Source organism: Canis lupus, chromosome 2 (assembly GCF_048164855.1).
Source record: "Canis lupus baileyi chromosome 2, mCanLup2.hap1, whole genome shotgun sequence".
NCBI classification, from domain to species: domain Eukaryota; kingdom Metazoa; phylum Chordata; class Mammalia; order Carnivora; family Canidae; genus Canis; species Canis lupus.
The window spans coordinates 70647684-70665758 of record NC_132839.1 but is presented as its reverse complement, the minus strand read 5'-3'; the positions used below and the strand labels follow the sequence as shown (position 1 = coordinate 70665758).

General features: G+C 45.0%; 1 protein-coding gene across 8 annotated transcripts; it reads right to left on the bottom strand.

The window, feature by feature from the left end:
* Positions 1-555: 555 nt before the first annotated feature.
* ZNF518B (zinc finger protein 518B) lies at positions 556-17643 on the bottom strand. Of its 8 annotated transcripts, none has more exons than XM_072806238.1 (3): positions 17516-17530; positions 10073-10163; positions 556-7195 (listed from the first exon to the last, which is right to left on the bottom strand). In XM_072806238.1, the coding sequence occupies exon 3, from the start codon at positions 6989-6991 to the stop codon at positions 3746-3748; it is 3246 nt and encodes a 1081-aa protein (XP_072662339.1). In that variant the 5' UTR covers positions 6992-7195; positions 10073-10163; positions 17516-17530; the 3' UTR covers positions 556-3745. The 8 variants fall into 8 exon arrangements, with proteins under 8 accessions (XP_072662339.1, XP_072662354.1, XP_072662343.1 ...); XM_072806253.1 differs by lacking the exon at positions 17516-17530 and adding an exon at positions 17046-17168 and having other exon boundaries at positions 10073-10160; XM_072806242.1 differs by lacking the exon at positions 17516-17530 and adding an exon at positions 17046-17164.
* Positions 17644-18075: the final 432 nt, after the last annotated feature.

The window sequence follows — 18075 nt, the reverse complement described above, 5'->3', positions numbered from 1 at the left end:
AACTCACATCTCTAGGTTTTCTTCAGGGTCTGCCAAAACTCAAGTCCGTTTCTTTTCTTTTTTTGGCTCCTTGGAATGATGAACCAAGCACCCCCTCCAAATATTCTCGTCTTTCCTCTCAAGTATGCGTGGAGTCAGATGCGAGGATGTTTGGGAAGATGGCATCAGCAGTGCAGCTGCTCCTGTGGTCCAGCAGGCTCATCAACCCCTTGGGAGCTCTCTTGTTCCAATCCCCTCCCAGCTGAGAGGCCAGGTTCAGTGGCCACATTATCATCTCCGATGAGGCCATGGACCATGGGATGAAAACTGTTACTGCTGCCTAAACCAGCATCTCTTGTGAATTTAAGACAAAGACAAAACAAAACAAAGCAAAATGACCTGGTCCATTTCAGAGCATGCATGGTTAACCAGCAGTACATCTAACTCAACATATACCTGGATGGAATTCAGAGCACCTGTGCTGTACAGATGGCTGCCTTTACATATCAGAAATGTATCCCACAAGATAGGCTATGTAATAAAAAGCCCTCTTATCACTGAAATGAAAGGGCAGAGAACGTTTTACAGTTGCTTTATTTAACAAAATTTACGCCAACTTCTAGATCTATATACAAACGTGTTTCAAAACCAGAGCAGCAGACACATAAACTGTTAACACAGGACTTACACTAATGCTTCAGACATGTTATGCAATGTTTTGTTTTCTGCTCATATTGACATGTACAGGTTCAAAAATTATTCCAAAGGCCAAGCAACATCACATTTTTGTTTCCTGGGATAGTTTATTTAGTAGGTTGTGAAGAAAGAGGGACGGAACCTTTGAGGGTTAATATATTGTGTTCAGTGTAGTTTAACAAACAGCATTTGGCCCAGAGTGGGGCTCACAAAATGTTTTGGGCAGGGGATAAAAATTTGAGTAAAATATGATCTATGAGACTATGAATCTTTTTAAAAATTTTCACTCTGTCATAACTATAAGATCATATCATTTCTGACCCCCAAAAGTAAAAAACTCTAAGAAATAAGTTTAAAATTCTATTAGTAAATATTAATAAAATTTCATGAGCACAGGTCCTTCAAAATCAAGGTGGGAGTACATAAATACTCAACACAATTCTACCCCTACCTCGTTCATTAGAAATGTTTTAGGACATTTACCTACACGTTAAGCTATTTCCTAAAGTTCTTCATATAGGGAGGACAGACATGTTTTGCTTTCTCATTTTTTATGACTTTCAGGAGCCTTCTTAATTCCTCAAAAAGTATTGTAGCTCAGGAAATCCTCAAAAAGCTTAGCTACATAGTTTATTCATAAAATTTAGGTCCATAAAGTATGTAAGCTGAATTTTAGGTAATACTTGGAAAACGGTTGATGCTACAAAGTATAAATATTTCATGTTGACACTTAACACTGTGACCTGATTCATAGTCATCTTTCCTGAAAGGTCATGCTCTAGCCTCTCAAGAAAGATGCTACTAAGCAGTGAGGTATAGGAGAAAAAAAAAAAAAAATCACAGCCTTTTCTTCTGTTAACTTAGGAGCCTTCTATCATGCTGGCAGGGTACATATCCACACATGGTTCACTTGAGAGCACTCTCCTCTATGTGGTGAAGTGGTACATAGGATTCATTTCCCAAAAAGCACCAACTAGAAATGCATGGGGATGAAATACTGCAATGAAATGATCCTCAGGGATTCCTACTCCTGTTTGTTCATATAAATCAGACTCATCACTTACTTGTGCTTTCATTTTCTAAAAATGAGACCATACCATTATAAAAATGTGCTTCCAAAATAATTTCTAGAATATAAAGTGTCTTATATTTTTCCAGCCCACATAATTTCATTATAAAATAGGAAATCAGAAAATTAGCTGTTTTCATATGGTAAAAAATATTTATATGTGTACACACACATATAAACATATATACACATATAAAAAACCCAAATTTTAAATTCCAATAAAAACCAATTAACCAACTTCATGATCATGTATTCAGTTAAACATAAGAAATGTTGATTATCTTGAGAACCAACTACAAAGAATTATAACTCCACCTATCAGAAGATAGTTTAAGACTTTCACACATGTAAAAAAAAAAAAAAAATCAAAGTTCCAACTAACCAACATGAAAATCTCACTCAAGTCTTTTTCAGATATAATGGCTCCCAGTTTCATTCACCGCACTAACTGCCTAAGGAAGGAGCAGTCTTAAAAGGGAGGAAAATGCAGAGTTGGGGGCTGCCCTGTAGCCGTGCCTGTGTGTTCTGAGACGGTTGGTGCCTGGCAGGTGGGTTGGTGAGGATGAAATCCAGCCTGAGCTCCCTGTGCCTGGCCACCTATCTGCCCAACAGGTGGTGAAGGTGCAAAGGGAGTTTTTCCTAATGCACACAAAGGTGCTGTGTGGACCAGCCATGGTCCCGGCATCTGATGGTGGAGAGGGGAGGTGTTCACGAGTTACTACCTAGGAAAGGTGAGTGAGAGGGAGAACAGACTGTGAAGGTGAAGGTAAATTAGAAGTGTACTGTGATTATCAGTGAAAACCAGGAGTAGTGTTTCTATAACCTCCACAAAGATAGCGGGATGTTTCTATTTTGTTGGTTCTTGCTTTAGTATTTTCATGAGGGAAAGCCTTAAGGTGCCTCAGAGGCACAAAATGAAGGGGACAGGAGGTGAGTAGGGAAGTGTCTCACTCCAAAGGAGAACCTGTTCGGAAAACTGGTAGAGGGAGAGCAGGCTATGAGCTAGGTTGGAGGCAACATCCTGGATCCTAAGTGGTGGAGAAATCACGCGCAGCCTTTGCCCATGGTCTGTGCATGGGTTCTCAAATGAAAACTAATGGCTACATTAAAGTCATAACTCCCTTCACAGTCCTGCCTTGAACTTTATCTATGTTGTAAGAAGCCTATTGATTCACATTTTAAATTGGGTTACTTTATGTTCGTGAGAGTGGCCTTAATCTTATTTTCCATCTGTGACCATTCCTTTTTTTTTTTTTTTTTAAGGCACATTCCCTCCCCAACTGTCATAAATCAAGACATTTAAAAAGAAACTAAAGGTTTGAAAATGTTTCTTTCCTCCCCTAACATCTACTGTTGACGTAATAAATTCAGGCAAACCCTCAGAATCATTCTTCAAAATGGCCAACGGAAGCACAATGCTCTGTGCTACAGACACTTCTGAGTACTGCAGAGTGGGTGAGGAATTTAAAAGAGCCACTTTTCTATAACCAAATTTAAGATAACAAAGTAGAAGGTATAATTTCCATTATGTACCAAATATTCAGCACATAAGTTAATGCAGAAAAAAAATGGATGTGCACACCAAGATACGGGTTTAATTCCTCAGTAGCATTTTGTATAAAGAGCAATATGTAAAACACTAAACTTGTCCCTCTGAATAGATCACAACAAATATGTAACTACTCAGAAAAAAGGGGTGCTAAACAAAGAAAAGTCTCAGATCCCACTGGAAATCTGGAAGTTTCACTTCTCTCCAGAAAAACACGTATACATAGATTTGTGCGTACGATTTCAGGGGCTTCCACTAGCTTCCAAGGTCTGGTCACTTATCTCCGGTTAAGACTCCTGGCTCTCAACATTCCTACAAGGTTTCTGAAGAATGAATGATCCTCCCATTTCTACAATCTGTATTTCTCCTACTGAGTCAGGGAGGGAGGGGAAAAAACAAACTAGAATAAACTAAAAGTAAGAAAATAATTTGCTTCAAAAACCATTTTTTACTTATTTGCCCTTGGAAGAAAGAACATCCCAATCTCTAGTTGCCTCTATCAAATGCCGTTGGCCATGACTCATCCACTCTTCCTGGTCTTCATACAGTCGCCCACAAAACCAGCATTTAAATATACACTGTGATGAGTCATCAGGCAAAGAATCTACCACCTGGTAGTTGTTTTTATGAACTTTTTTAAGTTTCATTTTCAACATCATTTGCCTTTTTATCTGATTGGCCTCCTCCACATTCTGGTATGTTAGGCGAACATGATGCCGTCTGATGCCTAGCTGACACCTAGTCCTCTCTGACAAGACGACTTTGAGAACGTTGCCTTTGTACTTGTTTATTACCTTCATCACATTGGTCACTTCTGGAGAGTCAACATCAGGATGGTTTAATACGATGACGGGCTGGTTCCGACGTGGGCATTTAATCAACTGATCTGGTTTAACAGCTACCAGTCGAAGTTGTCTTGCAACCTGGAAAATTGAAGGATCCTTGAGATAGCGGCTGGGATCAGCCTGGATTTTACTTTTCTTCTTGGATGAGTTCACTTGTTTGGTTTTATTTTTACTGATAGGAAGACTTCTGGAAAGCAGTTTCCCTTGCTTACTCAGTTCACTGCTTCCTTGCTGACTGTGCAGGGGGCCAGTTTTTTTAGGCATGGTGCTACAAAAAGAACTCTCTTTTCTTGGTTTTGGCCGAAGAGGTATATCAAAATTTTGAGACATATCTATTGGCCCACTTTCACTTGTCAAAGACTGTAAGTCTGAGTCTGTCTGTCTCACTGGGCATAACGGAATGGGTTTTATTAACTGTGTCTCACTGCAAGGTATGCTGACAGGTGCTTCACACGTGGCTTCTATAATGTGTGCATCCTCAGAAGAATTAAGAACCCTCAATACAGCCCCTTTGGGGATCAATACTGGAGTAGCAACATGGGCCTTCCTGGTTACCCGTTCAGTATTCCCATTGCTGCCTTCTATAAACTGTGGATATATTTGCTGATGAGTAAGCTGTCCATTAATACCACCATCATCCTGAGGTTTTGGGAGCGTGCCTGTGGAATAGCCAGTGCCAGTAAATGATACGTTAATTTCGTGGATACCTTCAGGAGCAGCTTTTGAAGTTTCCTTCGACGTCTGCCCTACAGAACGGCGATGTGCATTATTTGCAGACAAAGATGATGGCTTACCACAGGATTCAATTAATTGAGCTATCTTTCTGCGCAAGAGTTCAATTGACTTTATTTTGGATGTTGAACTATTCCACTTAACACCCTCAGGGACATTTTCAGACCCAGAGCTCAGAGAAAATACTGATGAGATGACTGGACCATCAAAAGAGTCTTTAGTCCTTTCAGGATTCTTTAATTCCAAAGGCTCCTCCCTAGGTGGCTGAGACCTGATTCTATCTTCTCCTGGCATATTTATGTGTAAATACTCGCTTTTATGTTGAGAGGAAATCTGGCTTGTATTTGAAACTGCCTTGTGTTCCTCCATCTGCTTGTCTTTCAGCTTCCGATGAGAGGGAACCATTTTTATAGGAACACTGATCTCATTTCTAGATTCCAAGTTATTTGTACTTACAGACAATGAGCCCTTTTCTCCAGAGAAGGACATGGTTGTAGGTGATGCAGCTAGGGGAAGCAACTGCTGCAAGTCACCGTGTAAGTTCCTTCCATCTTCAGCAAAAGAAACAGCAGCTTTATATGGAAAGGGATTTGATGCAGCTCCAAGACTGTGGAAAATACTGTTTTTTACTAGAGATGCTGGAGAATGACCTTTTAAGGAGAGAGAAGGAAAAGCCGGTCTGTGTGGGTACATACTGCTTTTTTTCGGGAAATCCTCAACTGTATCTGGGTTGAGGAGGGATTCTCCACGGTCGTGCACACTAGAATTGGACATGAAAAAATCGTAAGACCTGACCCACTTCACATTTTTAAGTTGTTTCTGAACTGACGACTGAAGATTATCAATGCCTGCCAGTTTTCCAACATTCCCTTCAATTGCCAGTGACTTTGTTTGGCCTGCAGAAACCATTTTTTCTGGTTCAACTAAACGCTTCTCTCTAGTCATACGCTCAGAATTGCCCCCCTCGCCCCCACCAGCGTCAGGGCGGTTACTTTCTTCCAGAGGAAACAATTTCAGGACCAGCTGCTGGGTCCCATTGACAACCTTCACATCTATCAACTGGGCTAAGCAGTTTGCAGGAACGACGAGTTCTGCTGGTGCCACCACAGTTAACGGCATTCCCGGCTGGACAGGCTCTTTTGCTGGAGACAGCACTTCCACCTCCACACTTTTGTTCTCAAACAGACTGCCTTCGTTTGGCTCCGACAGGGTCACTTTATTTGGAACACATACTACATCTTTTTGGTATTCCTTTGATTCAGGCAACAACATGATACTGTGCATTTTGTCTTTATTCGTATGGAGAGAGAACCTTGAGAGTTGATCTGATGACTTATTTTGAAATGCAGTCCTTGGATTGGGAGCTTTGAAAAGCTCTGTGTTTTGCTTGGATGTGCTGACTCTTTTCGGCTCCAGTTTGGCAACATTTTTGGGCAGCCGCTTTCCCCCCGCCCTCTCATGTACTCTCCGCCTGTGTTTGACAATGTAGTCATTCCTAATAGCACCATAGTCGCAGTACTCACACTGATAAGGGAATACGCCTGTGTGTTTCACCAGGTGCCTCTGGAACTCCCCTTTTGTGTAAGAAACATAGTTGCAGTGAGAACAGATGAATTTAATCTCTTCATGCTGAAGTGTGTGCTTCTTGTATTGCAGAGGGTCCTTTGTGGAAAATCGACATTTATCACAATAGTATTTGCCTGGCTTAAAGTTCCTTACCTTAAATTTGTTACTGACGGAACTTGAGATGGCTTCGGCTTTATTTCCTACAGGAGTAGCGTTGGGATTGCTGTTCACATAATGAAAATGGGGAGCAGCCACACCTAGGTTGCATTTGAAGCAAATGTATTTGTCTTCCTTTTGGCTTGGCCCGGTACCCTTTTTCAAATCTTGAAGCGGGATTTTGTGAACACTTTTGCACTTCACACATGTAGCAACAGTCATCATGGCAGCCTCTGCCTCTGAGCCTTGACACAAAAGAGCCTGCGCTTCTTGTCTATCTGGTCGAGTTGCTCTATTAGCAGTAGGCTGTTTGGGTGACATGGTTAAGGAATTATGTCTGTTGTTCACTTGAGTGGTATATAACTGCTGTCCAAGATCCTTCATCTTCTTTATTTGCATTTCTAAAAAGGGAAAGCCAAAAAATCCAGGAAGACTTCACAGGATAAAATCCTTTGGGGCCATCCTTCATTTAACTTCCCGACTGGCAGAGAAGCAGTGACTTCCTGGGCGGGCATAGTCGGTTATCCTTGCTTATAAACCACCACAGTAGGTGTATGATCCCAAAATACAATTGTTCCCAATTCTCTGATATTCCGGGCAAAACTAAAGGGAAAAAAAGACATCAGAAAGCATGATTAATATGTGAACTTAAGGTTTAGTTAAGCTATTTCCAAACTTATCCTGTATTTCAATGATCTTTATATTTCATGCTAAACCTTCACATATTTTCTTAAACATACACCGACAGTAAAACGCAGTACCACAGAAGGGGCAAATAAGCCTAAACGGAAGATATTTTTAAATTCAGCCCTCTAAGAACTCATCTCTTTAGACCAACCATAAGTAGATAGGCCAGGAACAAGGAAATCCCAGCTGCCACTCAGAACAGTCCTTAATAAGTGAGTTATTTTTAGGTGTCATGGAGAACATCCCAGCAATTTCATAGGTATAATATCATATTATACCTGTACAGGAGAATACTATTTCAGTTTTTATTTTATTTTATTTTTTTTTTCTATTTCAGTTTTTAAACACACAAATTATCAGGTCATGGAGAAAGCTAGGGCTGGGGCTCAGGTGTCATTTGTTAATTAGCAGCTTGGATTCCCAGCTCTCTCTATGCTACATTTACTTTCACAAATGTAAGAAGTCAATAATACATTGGCAATATTAGGTAGACAAATACTGATTCCTTCAAGATTTTATTGAGCATCTATTACGTGTCAGGCACTGTTCTGAGTGGTGCAGGGCAGTTAGCAAAATCCAGTTAAGTGATGAGGTTGCAGAGCTGGCATATAGAGGTATGGAGAGTCAGGAAAGACTCCAGTTAAGCTGACAATTGAGCAGAGACCTCAGGGCAGCAGGGAGTGAGTACTGTAATTGTCTGGGAGAAGGGAATTTCAGGCAAAGAAGGCAAAGGTCTGTGGGATGTGGGCCTGGACCAACTGAGGAATGGCAAGGAGGCTGAGAACAGAGGACAGTCAGCAAGGAGAGGAGATAAATGAAAGAGCAGTTGGTATGATCAGAGTCAGTGGGGGCACTGGTTAAGGAAAGCTCTAGCACAGAGTCATAAGGACGTGACTTTTCCTGTACTTGAGAAAGATAACCAGGGGAGACTAGAGCAGTGACATGGCCTGATGTGATTTATATCCCAACAGAGCCTCTAACTGCTGCACAGACAAGCATCTGTGGGTGGAATGAGAGTGTGGGGGATTGAGGTGAGGGTGGGGGGGGCAGCCTGGGCAGTGGTGGCAGAAGCAGAAATGTCCCTACAGCAAATGCCATAATATGTGTAACACTGATACTCCTATAAAAATGATTATCTTTAAGTACAAGTTCTTTTTTCAGAATATACAAGACCCATAAGCCAAACAAACAAAAAAACATTCTAGCTGGGGATCTACTAAAAAAACCTTTCTTTTATGACCTTATAAAAAACACTGAAGCCTTCTGAGCCTCATTTTTTTTTCATCTGTTAATGAGAAGGAAGGATACTTATCCAACCTCTCTCATGGCGCTGCCACGATGACTAAAACACTCAAGGGTAGAAGAGAACACTTCTGAAGTTTTAAAGTGGTTCTTTAAGTGTCAAGAGGCACACAGAGGTACCCAGTGTCTGACTGATGATGAGTAGCAATAGGAAGTGGAATTAGCAGCTTTCTTCTGGCACATGATCACAGGCCAAGAGCCATGCAAAATAAGTCTGAAGGGCCAACCTGGGGGAGCAGAAGGTCCTACTGTAGGGTCAAGAAAAATAATTATTGCATATTCAGATCCAAACTAAAAGCTGCCCTGTAAAAGCATTTTTGGAAAGGACCGTAAGAACACACTATGTTTGACAACATGCTTTTTCTTTGGCAGTGTTGTCTCTCCCTTTTGCTTTTGCAAAAGATAGCGGTCTCCTTTCAAAAGCAATTCCCAGTATGCTGTTGAACCCTGGTGGCACCTAAGACTTGATCAGACGTGCCCCACTCCAAGCATGTATGTATACTTAGACACCAAGTGGGCAGAGGCCCCGTGGGGTTGCAAAATGCTACCTCTGCCCTTAGCGTTCAAACACATACCGATACAAGGGGACTGTGAAGGGGGCAGGACACGTGGGTGCTTCCAGCTGGCAAACTGATAAGCATGGGCAAAGACAAGAACTTCCATTTTGCACTCCTAGTATACACGACAGGTAGAAGTTTCAAGATTCACTCATAAAACTCACATGCATTTCATTTTCCAGGTATAAACTGGATCTAGTGAAGGGAGAGACTCCAGTGACACTATTAGTACCAGAACTTCTAGAAGCATAACCTGCAACTACTCAGGTAATCTCAAGCGAGCTACCTGTTCTCATCTGCTTGTTCATCTATGTGATTTCCAAGCCCAGTCTCCCAGAGCCGACCTCTGAAATCAGTTTTCCTACCATCCAGGAATGCTACTGCCAACAATGTGGTCATGTGGGCAATTTCATCCCAATAAAACAAAGGGAGAAATATCTGTGACCAGAACCCAAGAGAAGGCTGGCTCCAAGGACCCACAGGTGAAGAAGACTCTAAAGGGGAATTGGCCCAGTGGTTCCCAAACATGGAGGAGCCTCAGCATCATAGTTGAGACAGACAATTCTGGACTTACCCCTGAGCTAGTGAGTCTAAATCCTGATGAGGCAGGGGAGGAGGTAGAGATCTGTGGTTTATAAAAGCACTCACTGTAGTTTTGGTAAAAGCCAGGATTAGAAATCGCTAGTTAAAACTTCCAGCAACATTTTGATCTTTTAAAATCATCTTCACCAGTTGATCATACAACCAACAGTCTAACATTGCCATAAACAAAATTTCTGCCTTTTAGGCAGCTAATTTTATTTTCATGTAGTTCTCGTTGTTGAGAATTTGCCCTTAAATGTAAATGAAACTAGTGATTTTGTAACTTTCTTATATACTGATTCTGGGGCTACAAACATAATCCCTCTTCATAAACCATTATATTAATACACACCTTTTCTGTCATTCAGTCCCTGGTTCTCAACTCTCTTCCAAAGATCTGCATGCCAGTTGATATTGTATCTGCTATCAGCCTTGTAATCCTACTAACCAGAGAGAGGGAGGGGGAAGAAGACAGGAGGAAAAAGGGAGAGCAGAGAGGGGAGGAAAGAAGAAACTTACTTGCCTGGTACAAACTGCTTAACAACTACTTCAACATCTCACATATTAACGCTAAGAAATTCTCAAGACTCTTGTGATGAGATTTCTTCATTTGAAGACTCACCCAAACCAGGATTCCAACTGTGCATTTTTAGTTTTCCAGCACCTTTCCCGGCCTCCAGGGTTCTTCAAAATTTATAGAAAGCAGTTTTGCCATTTTTTTTTTTCCCAAGTCCTCTTAAAACTTGGGGGATGTCTTTCCTCCTAAATAACTGAAGACTCAAAATCTCAGCAGACTGGATGGTAAGATCACATACTTGGCAAGAAGTAGAGAGCATGCTGATGGAGGAAAGTTCCCTAGGGGGATTAAGCAAGCCAGCTACAGTGGTGAAGGAGTGTAGTCCTCTCAGAGGTGTTTCCAGAAAACTATCTCACCAGATATTCTGAATTAAGAATCCTTAGGAGCAAGGGCCTGTAGGAAATGCGAGGCTGTGATTAGCAAATACAGTTTAATGCAAGGCAAGACATCTAGGCCTTATCTGAATTATGGTCACCTGTTTACAAGTGTCTTCCTGGCTTCTAAACCACTCTCAAAGTAATGCAATATTTCTACACTGGTACTTCCTTCAGTCCAGGTGACAAAGATATCAGGCTTCTTCCAAACAAGTTCTCTTTGGCCTTTGCAACGTGTGTGGCTAATTGTTAGGGGAAAAGGTCTGAGTGCATCCAAAGACAGGGGTGAATGGATGCAGTGACTGGCAGGGAAGAACTAAGGTGGCTTTGCTTCTGGTACTGCGTGTGGGTGTACCCGAGTGACCGGCTCGAGGGCCCACTCCTCATGGAAGGTGCAACCACCTGGGGAGTTGGGTCCTCTTGGCAAACTGCTGCCCAGTGGGCTGATGACCAAGGCTTATGTGAGGTGATAAAAGCCCTTGTATGCCCTGGACATGGGAGGGCACTCAGCAAACTGCTAACTTTGGTTTTGGTGTTTACCTACCTTTCAAACTCATGCCTCTATTCCCAAACCTCTGCATTTGACCTCCTAGAACTGGAAACATACTTTTTTTTTGGGGGGGGGGGGTGCCTTAGGAAGAGTCTCAAAAGCACAGAAAATACTTAGTATTATTAGCCCTGGACACAATAAATAAAATGTCCAATGACTGTTAAGTTGTCTGTTTTTTCACAGCACACCATGAGCTTTTTAATGCAGATTTATCTACAGCAACAGCCAAAGATGACGGACACACCCCAAAGAGAAGTGCACCGTATGACACAAGTGTGCTTCCTCAAGACTGAGTCTTTTCTCCTCCTGAGGAAAAGGCTGTGCAGCATTCACTGCTGCTGGTTTTTCTTTTGACTTTGAGCTCACTTGCCCTGGTTTTTCTTATGCTTATTATGGAGACTTATGGAGAAAAAGACTTGAGTCTTGTCAGACACCAGGACAGCGTCACTGCAGCCCATAGAAACTGTGAGGATTGTACAAATTCTTATTAAGACGGAAGCATCAGACTTGTAAATACTGGAAATGCCAAGTGCTCAACAGAATTAGAAAAGAAATAAATAGCAATATGACATAAACCTACAGATTCTAGAATTGTATTACAGGGATTTAAAACCTAGTGCCATCCCTTTCTAGGTGTATGACCTGAGGCCAACTGTCTGAATCCTCATCAGTAAAACCAACACTAATAGTACCTATGTCCTAGGCTTGTCATGAGGATTACGTGATAATAGGACATACAGTGTTAAACTGTTACAAATATAATTTCCCCCCTTTTCATGAAGTAAATGGAGAAAGAAATCATACCAATCACAAAGGGGTTAAAATATTTGCTGCTTCCCTGCCTAGCAACTGCTCTTTCCAGAATATACACTGAAATTCACTTCATGATTTTAATTACATTTCCTGGGTTGTATAGCCTAAAATACAATTTATCTCTGGGGCAAGATCATCACCTAGCCTTAGTGGCAAAGGGCTAACATGGAAAGATGCTTCAACTACATATGACAGTATTCCCTACAACTTAGGTTAGGTACTGGCTAGTTACTGAACTACCTGTTCCTCTCCAAGCTCCGGTGAATTGTGAAATATTCCTGCGAGTGCATGAACTGGATGTTGGATGTGAATGTGAACAGCGGCTGGCCAATTATATCACATGCATGTAATTCGTGGGTCATCAAGATTCTGTTCGTTGAGAAGCTCACCAAACTCAGTCATCAGAATTTGACTGACTGCATCATTTTTGGATGGAGAAGCATATTTAGGAAGCTCTCTCCAGAAATCCTCCCACGTGGCTCCTGCCAAATTCAGTGCCAGGGCAGGGATGGAGCTGCAGGACCCACGAAGAGCAAAGGGAATGCAACTGGAAGATTTGTGGCTCAAACTCTGATTTCTATTTGTTGAGTCCTTAGGCAAGTGGTTCTCTCTGCTCATTGTCAGGCAAGGAAACAGGCTTCATGATCTTCAGACTTAGAAGGTAATTAGGAGAGCCAAACAAGGTAACATATGCAAAGCACTCAGGTTGTGGCACAAGTGCTCAAAAATTCTTTTCTGTTCCTTTTTATCTACTTAGTCATAGCAAAAACTGGTCTAAGAAATGTTTCCCAGCAAGCAAAAATTTAAAGCATTCTACCTCAAAGTGCCCAGCAGCATGTAGACAAGTAACACCTGATCAGAGGAAAAGAACCCAACCCCAACATTAGGCCTGTGAAGTGCTCACACTGCGCAGATAAAATGGCATTTAGAAAGAAACTGGTACCTCACTCAGCAAGAACCATTGCAAAGAATCAGAATTGAACTGAATTGGTAAATACTTCTAAGAAAAGAAAAACAGCTAAGTAAGATCTTTTCTGTCAAACTACTTTGCACTTCAAAACGACTGAACTGAAAATTGATGGCCCCTGAATGACAGAGATATACTTCCAAAAGTTGCAGACAAACACACCACCTATGGGATTCTAGATTTCCTTCTGAAACCAAACATTATCACTTAGGTCACAGAATGGGGCAAGAAGGCTGGACAAGAAAGCCCCTGTTCGGGTTCCTCTGCTTTCTAGGGGAAAAGTGCAAGAGTAGAAAGGACAATGAACTTGGAATTTCAAGAACAATGTTTAAAACCTAGGTTTTGGACTTAAGAGCTGTGCAATTCTGAATTTATTAACCTGCTCTGAGCTTGAGTTTTCTCACTTGTAAAGTGGGACTTATGATGCCCAATTCACATGCTGATATAAGGAAGAGGTATATGCAGGCAGCAGGTAACCTTATGTTTGGCAAGCAGTATATGTTCCGTTAGAAAGAAACCTATTTTTGCAAGTCTCCTTTGAATGTAGAAGAGTCTGGTAAACTCCTGAAAAGCAGAAACTCTTAACAAATCAGCCTGATGAGATAAAGGACTCACAGCAGGCTGTCCTCAGGGGGCTGGGGGGCCAGGATCTTCTCCCCAGTCCCATCTAGGAAGGAGTTATTTGGGGACCCACTTGACACTGTAAAGCTCTTCAACTGAGACTATACCAGAAAGCAAAGTAAGTTATTACACGGATGTTCTTTTTAACAGTTTAAGAGAAGACCTTTTAAAAGAAAGAATATGACCAGTGATAGAGTTCTTAAAGTATAAAACTTACAGTTCTCTAGGTGGAAAAAAAAAAATGTTAAGGGGAAATTATGCTTTTGTTAGCATTAAAAAAAGCACAAGGTAAAAACAAAGTAGTATTACAAACAACAGTACAGAATTGTGTGTTACTGAAGACACCTAGGAACTTCAGGTCTCTAAAGTGACAAAAATAAAGGACACATTTTTGTATTCTCCCCCCTTCTTTTTGGCTTAAAGAAAACCCAAATTTGTAGATGAAATGGATTAAAAGTTTAATAAAAAACACAAACACAGAAGAAATCTTACTACACCAGTGATTATTAACTTTGGCTGCATTAGGGTGACCAACTTGTCATAATATGCCCAGGATGTTAAACTTATTTTTGAAGGAGGTCCCTGGGATGGTCACCCTACTGCACATCAGCATTACTTGGAGAGCTTTGAAAATGATGCCTGGGCCCCACTGTGTGTGCGGGGGTTTTAAAAGCTTTCCAGGTAAATCTCACGTACAGCCAAGGTTCTTAACCCCCTGACAAAACAGGCGCAAAGGAGTGTGAGGGGGAAGGCAAGAATATTATGAACATCCTTGTGCAATCTTTTATATCCCCATCCCGGCCAAGGGTGCTAGAGAGGGGGCAAGGCAGTGGCCTTGGATGGGGGTGGAGTGCTGGGCAAGCCAACTTTGGGTCCTGCTCCTGTTTAGCCATTTGACCTTGGAAATATCATCACTGATACTCTCTGTAGGTGTGTAAGTAACCACTTTACAGATTCTTGGGAATGTAAATGTTCCTGGCAGGGCGCTAGTACAATGAGCACAAACCAGGACTGTTTATCCCCACACTTGCTATGGGCTGCTGTCTTTAAGGAGTGTAATGGGAGATGGAGAGCAGTCCTAAAAGGGTGGTTTCAGTGAGGCGGCAAGTGCTGTACCGGTGATCTGATCAGGAAGCTCTCAGTGGCTGGCTGTGTTTGGCAATCTTGGAGCATCTTGACCCAAGTCAGGTGGAAGGGGTGCCAGGGGCCTGTAGAGGCACCTTCATACGTTACCTCAATACTCCTGAAAGTGTACCTTCAATTATCTGCTTCTTCTAAGATAACAGATCTGGAGAGGCTATGTGTCGTTTCCCAGGTCATGGAGTTGATCCGCTGGTGTCTAATCTAAATTCTTTGCTTTCTGCTACCGGACTGTGTGAAACTGTGAACTGAAGACACGGCATCTGCTGCCACTCAAGTACTGTTCTTACTTCCTGCCTGGTGCCGGAGAGCTGCAGATGAGTCAAAAGCGTGGCAAGTTCCAGGGCTCTTCCTTCTTTCAGGTCTTGTCTTCTCAGGCACCAAGCCCCATCTGGCCTCCTAACTGCAGGCCCTGGCGTAGGCTTCTACACCCAGCACCCCGTGAGGCTTCCACGCACTGCACAAAATGCCCTGCAGCAGAAGCCAGGCTCTTGGATGTAAGGCCTGAGTCTGTGCAGTCTCGGTTGCACCAGGATTTTTCTTCTAGAAAATAAGAATGAGCCCCCAAGACGTTCTCTGAGCAGGGATGTGTTGCAAAGTAACAGAGGAGCTTAAAATAAAAAAGAAGAAAAGGCTTCCTAGGGCTCAGGTGAACTAATAAATCAGATTGCCCTGTTCCTGAGATGGGCTGAGGCATGCAGTTTACAATCCTTCCCAGGGATTCTGCTGCCTCACCATCCCCACTCCATGATGAGAACATCTGGATTACAGTCTGTGGACCCTTCACTCCAAGGATGGATTCTGGAAATTACAATTGGAGGGGTTGGCATAGGTAAACAAAGAAAATGCAGTCTATCCCCGAGCAGCTTGAGAGCAATCAAGACTGGGAAGCCTCTCTGTGAGGACCTCATTTATCACAGTCAACAGCATGGGGCTTGGCACAGGAGGTACTCCATATACATTAGTTGAAGGAATGAATGAATGAATGAATGAATGAGTGAGTGAAAGAAAGGTCAGCCTTTGTGTCAACAATCATCCAAATGTTCCTTCTTCCTCTTGCCTGAAAACTTGCCCCAGATTCCCTTACTTAAAGGCAAAAACACCAATGGAGATCAAGACTTAAAAATATTAATGAATTCTTAAAAATCTACATTAGTTTGACACATCAGGGAGGAGGCTCGATAAAACAATGCCCTCCTTTGTTTTCAAAAATGCATCTGTAATGAATGTTATCAGCAGAACAAAACCGGATACATACAGAAGGGTTATTTTTCATGGTTATATTACATCCAAGATAAAAAAAAAAAAAATGATTTTAAAAAGTGCATCCTAGGTGAGAGAACGTCGACCTTAGACAATTGACAGAGCCAAACATTCTACTTGCGTTCTGGTTTCTAAAGAGCTATTTGCTGGGCTTCCAGAACCCTTGGCCGGTATCTCCCGTTGTGTACACACATCACAGGCTGGGCTGAACTTTGCATCCGTGACTCAGAGAAAAGATAAAGACACATACATACATTCCTATTCTCTCTCCGTTCCTCTAGGAAAGCACTGCAAGCTCCTGGAGACCACAGCTGTCTCACTCCTGATGACTTCAATTCTAAACTTAGAGAGAGAGAGAGGATCCTGAAAGGCCGTAACACATTACAGTGCAGCCGTGTAGACCTCCAACACAGGGCGGCGTGCTATTTCGCTGTTTTCGACTTATTGAATGCCAGTCAGGCTGATACACTTGTCCGACACTGCCCTGGTTTTGAAAGTCAGGGTTGTTGTAATGGGGGGGGGGGGTACACTTGCCTACAAGGACTGTACTTGTTCGTTCTCCCTCTCCGTTGGTCTCCCTTTCCGGTGAAGAAATCTATTCACTCTTCTGCACCCGGCCTGAAACTGCCCAACACAACCCATAGATCGCAAGATAAAAAAAAAAAGGGGTGGGTGCAGCTGAGATGGGGGCGGTCCCGCAAAGGCAGCCTGCAGAGCCCCGGAGCGAGTCGAACCCCCGCGGCCCCCGCGGCCCCCGGCCCCCGCCCTCCCGCTCTCCGCCGGGGCTGCTGCAGAGGTGGTCCGTGGCAAGCCCAGGCCGGGCGCACGCCGCCGAACTCCCGAGGAGACACAATGCCAGTCGGGTTCTCAAGTTTATTGTTGGCGCGCCCAGGCCGGTGGGACGCGGGCTGCAGGCGGGCGCGCGGGGCGGCGGGGCCGGGTCGGGCCGGGCCGGGCCGGGGCGCGGCCGCGGGGTCTCCTCTCCGGTAACCGCGGGCGGCCGCACACGTCAACGCTTACCTCCGAGGCCCGCAGGAGGCTTTAAAAATGGCCTCCTGACGACACTTCCTGCTCGGAGCCGACCGGTAGGAACCCTCGCAGGAGATGCATCATTTAAAACGCTGGGGGCGGGCGGAGGGGCCGGCCGGGGGCCTCCACTCGGGCCGCCGCCGCCGCCGCGGGAGGCCAGCCTGCGGGTCGCGGCGGCACAAAGGGCCCGCACCCCGCCCGCCCCCCGCCCCCCGCCCCGGGGCCCGCGCAGCCCCCCCCCCCCCCCGTCCCGGGGCGCCTCTGCGTCACGACGCCCGCCGGCCAAGCCGCACGCGGGGTCGCGGCCCGCACCCCCCCCGCCCCCCCCCCCCCCCCCCCGGCCCGAGGCTGCCCGCCCCGTCCCGCCCCGGCGCGGCCTCGTCCGGCCCTCCCCCGCCCCCGCCCCGCGCGGCCCCCCCTCCGCGCGCGAACCCCCCCCCGCCCCCGGCTCAACCACTCACCCGGCCGGCGGGGCCCGGCTCCCAGGGTAGGGGCGTCTACACCGCCGGCCGCCGGCCGCAGCCGCCTCCGCCGCCGCCGCCGCCGCCGCCGCGCCCGCTGTAGGTCCCTACTCGGGGGGGCGGAGTCGGGCCGGCGGCGCGCGTGCGCAGTGCGGGGCACAGGCTCGGCTGCGGCGCGCCCGGCGCCCGGGATTCCCGAGGCTGCGCCCGGCCCCCGCGGGGTCTCCGCGCCGCCCGGGGAGCCGACCCGCCGCGGTCGGGGGTGCTGGGCCCCGCGCTCCGCCCAGCCCGTCCACAGCGTGCGCAGGCGGCGGCCGCAGGCTCGGAAGGAGAGCGCAGCCCCTTCCGTCGCCGCCGGGAGGAGGACCGCTCGGGAGCGCCCGCTGGGTGCAAGCCCCCAGCCGAGGGCGCGGCGGCTCCCTGCCCGCGAGGAGCTTGAAGTCCAGCAGCGACAGCGAGCGGGAGCTCGGCTCTCCAGCCTCCAGATTCTTCCTCTTTCGAAAGCGGCAGTGAATGACACGGCCTTGAGGCGCGTTCGAATCCCGACTCTTGCATCCTAG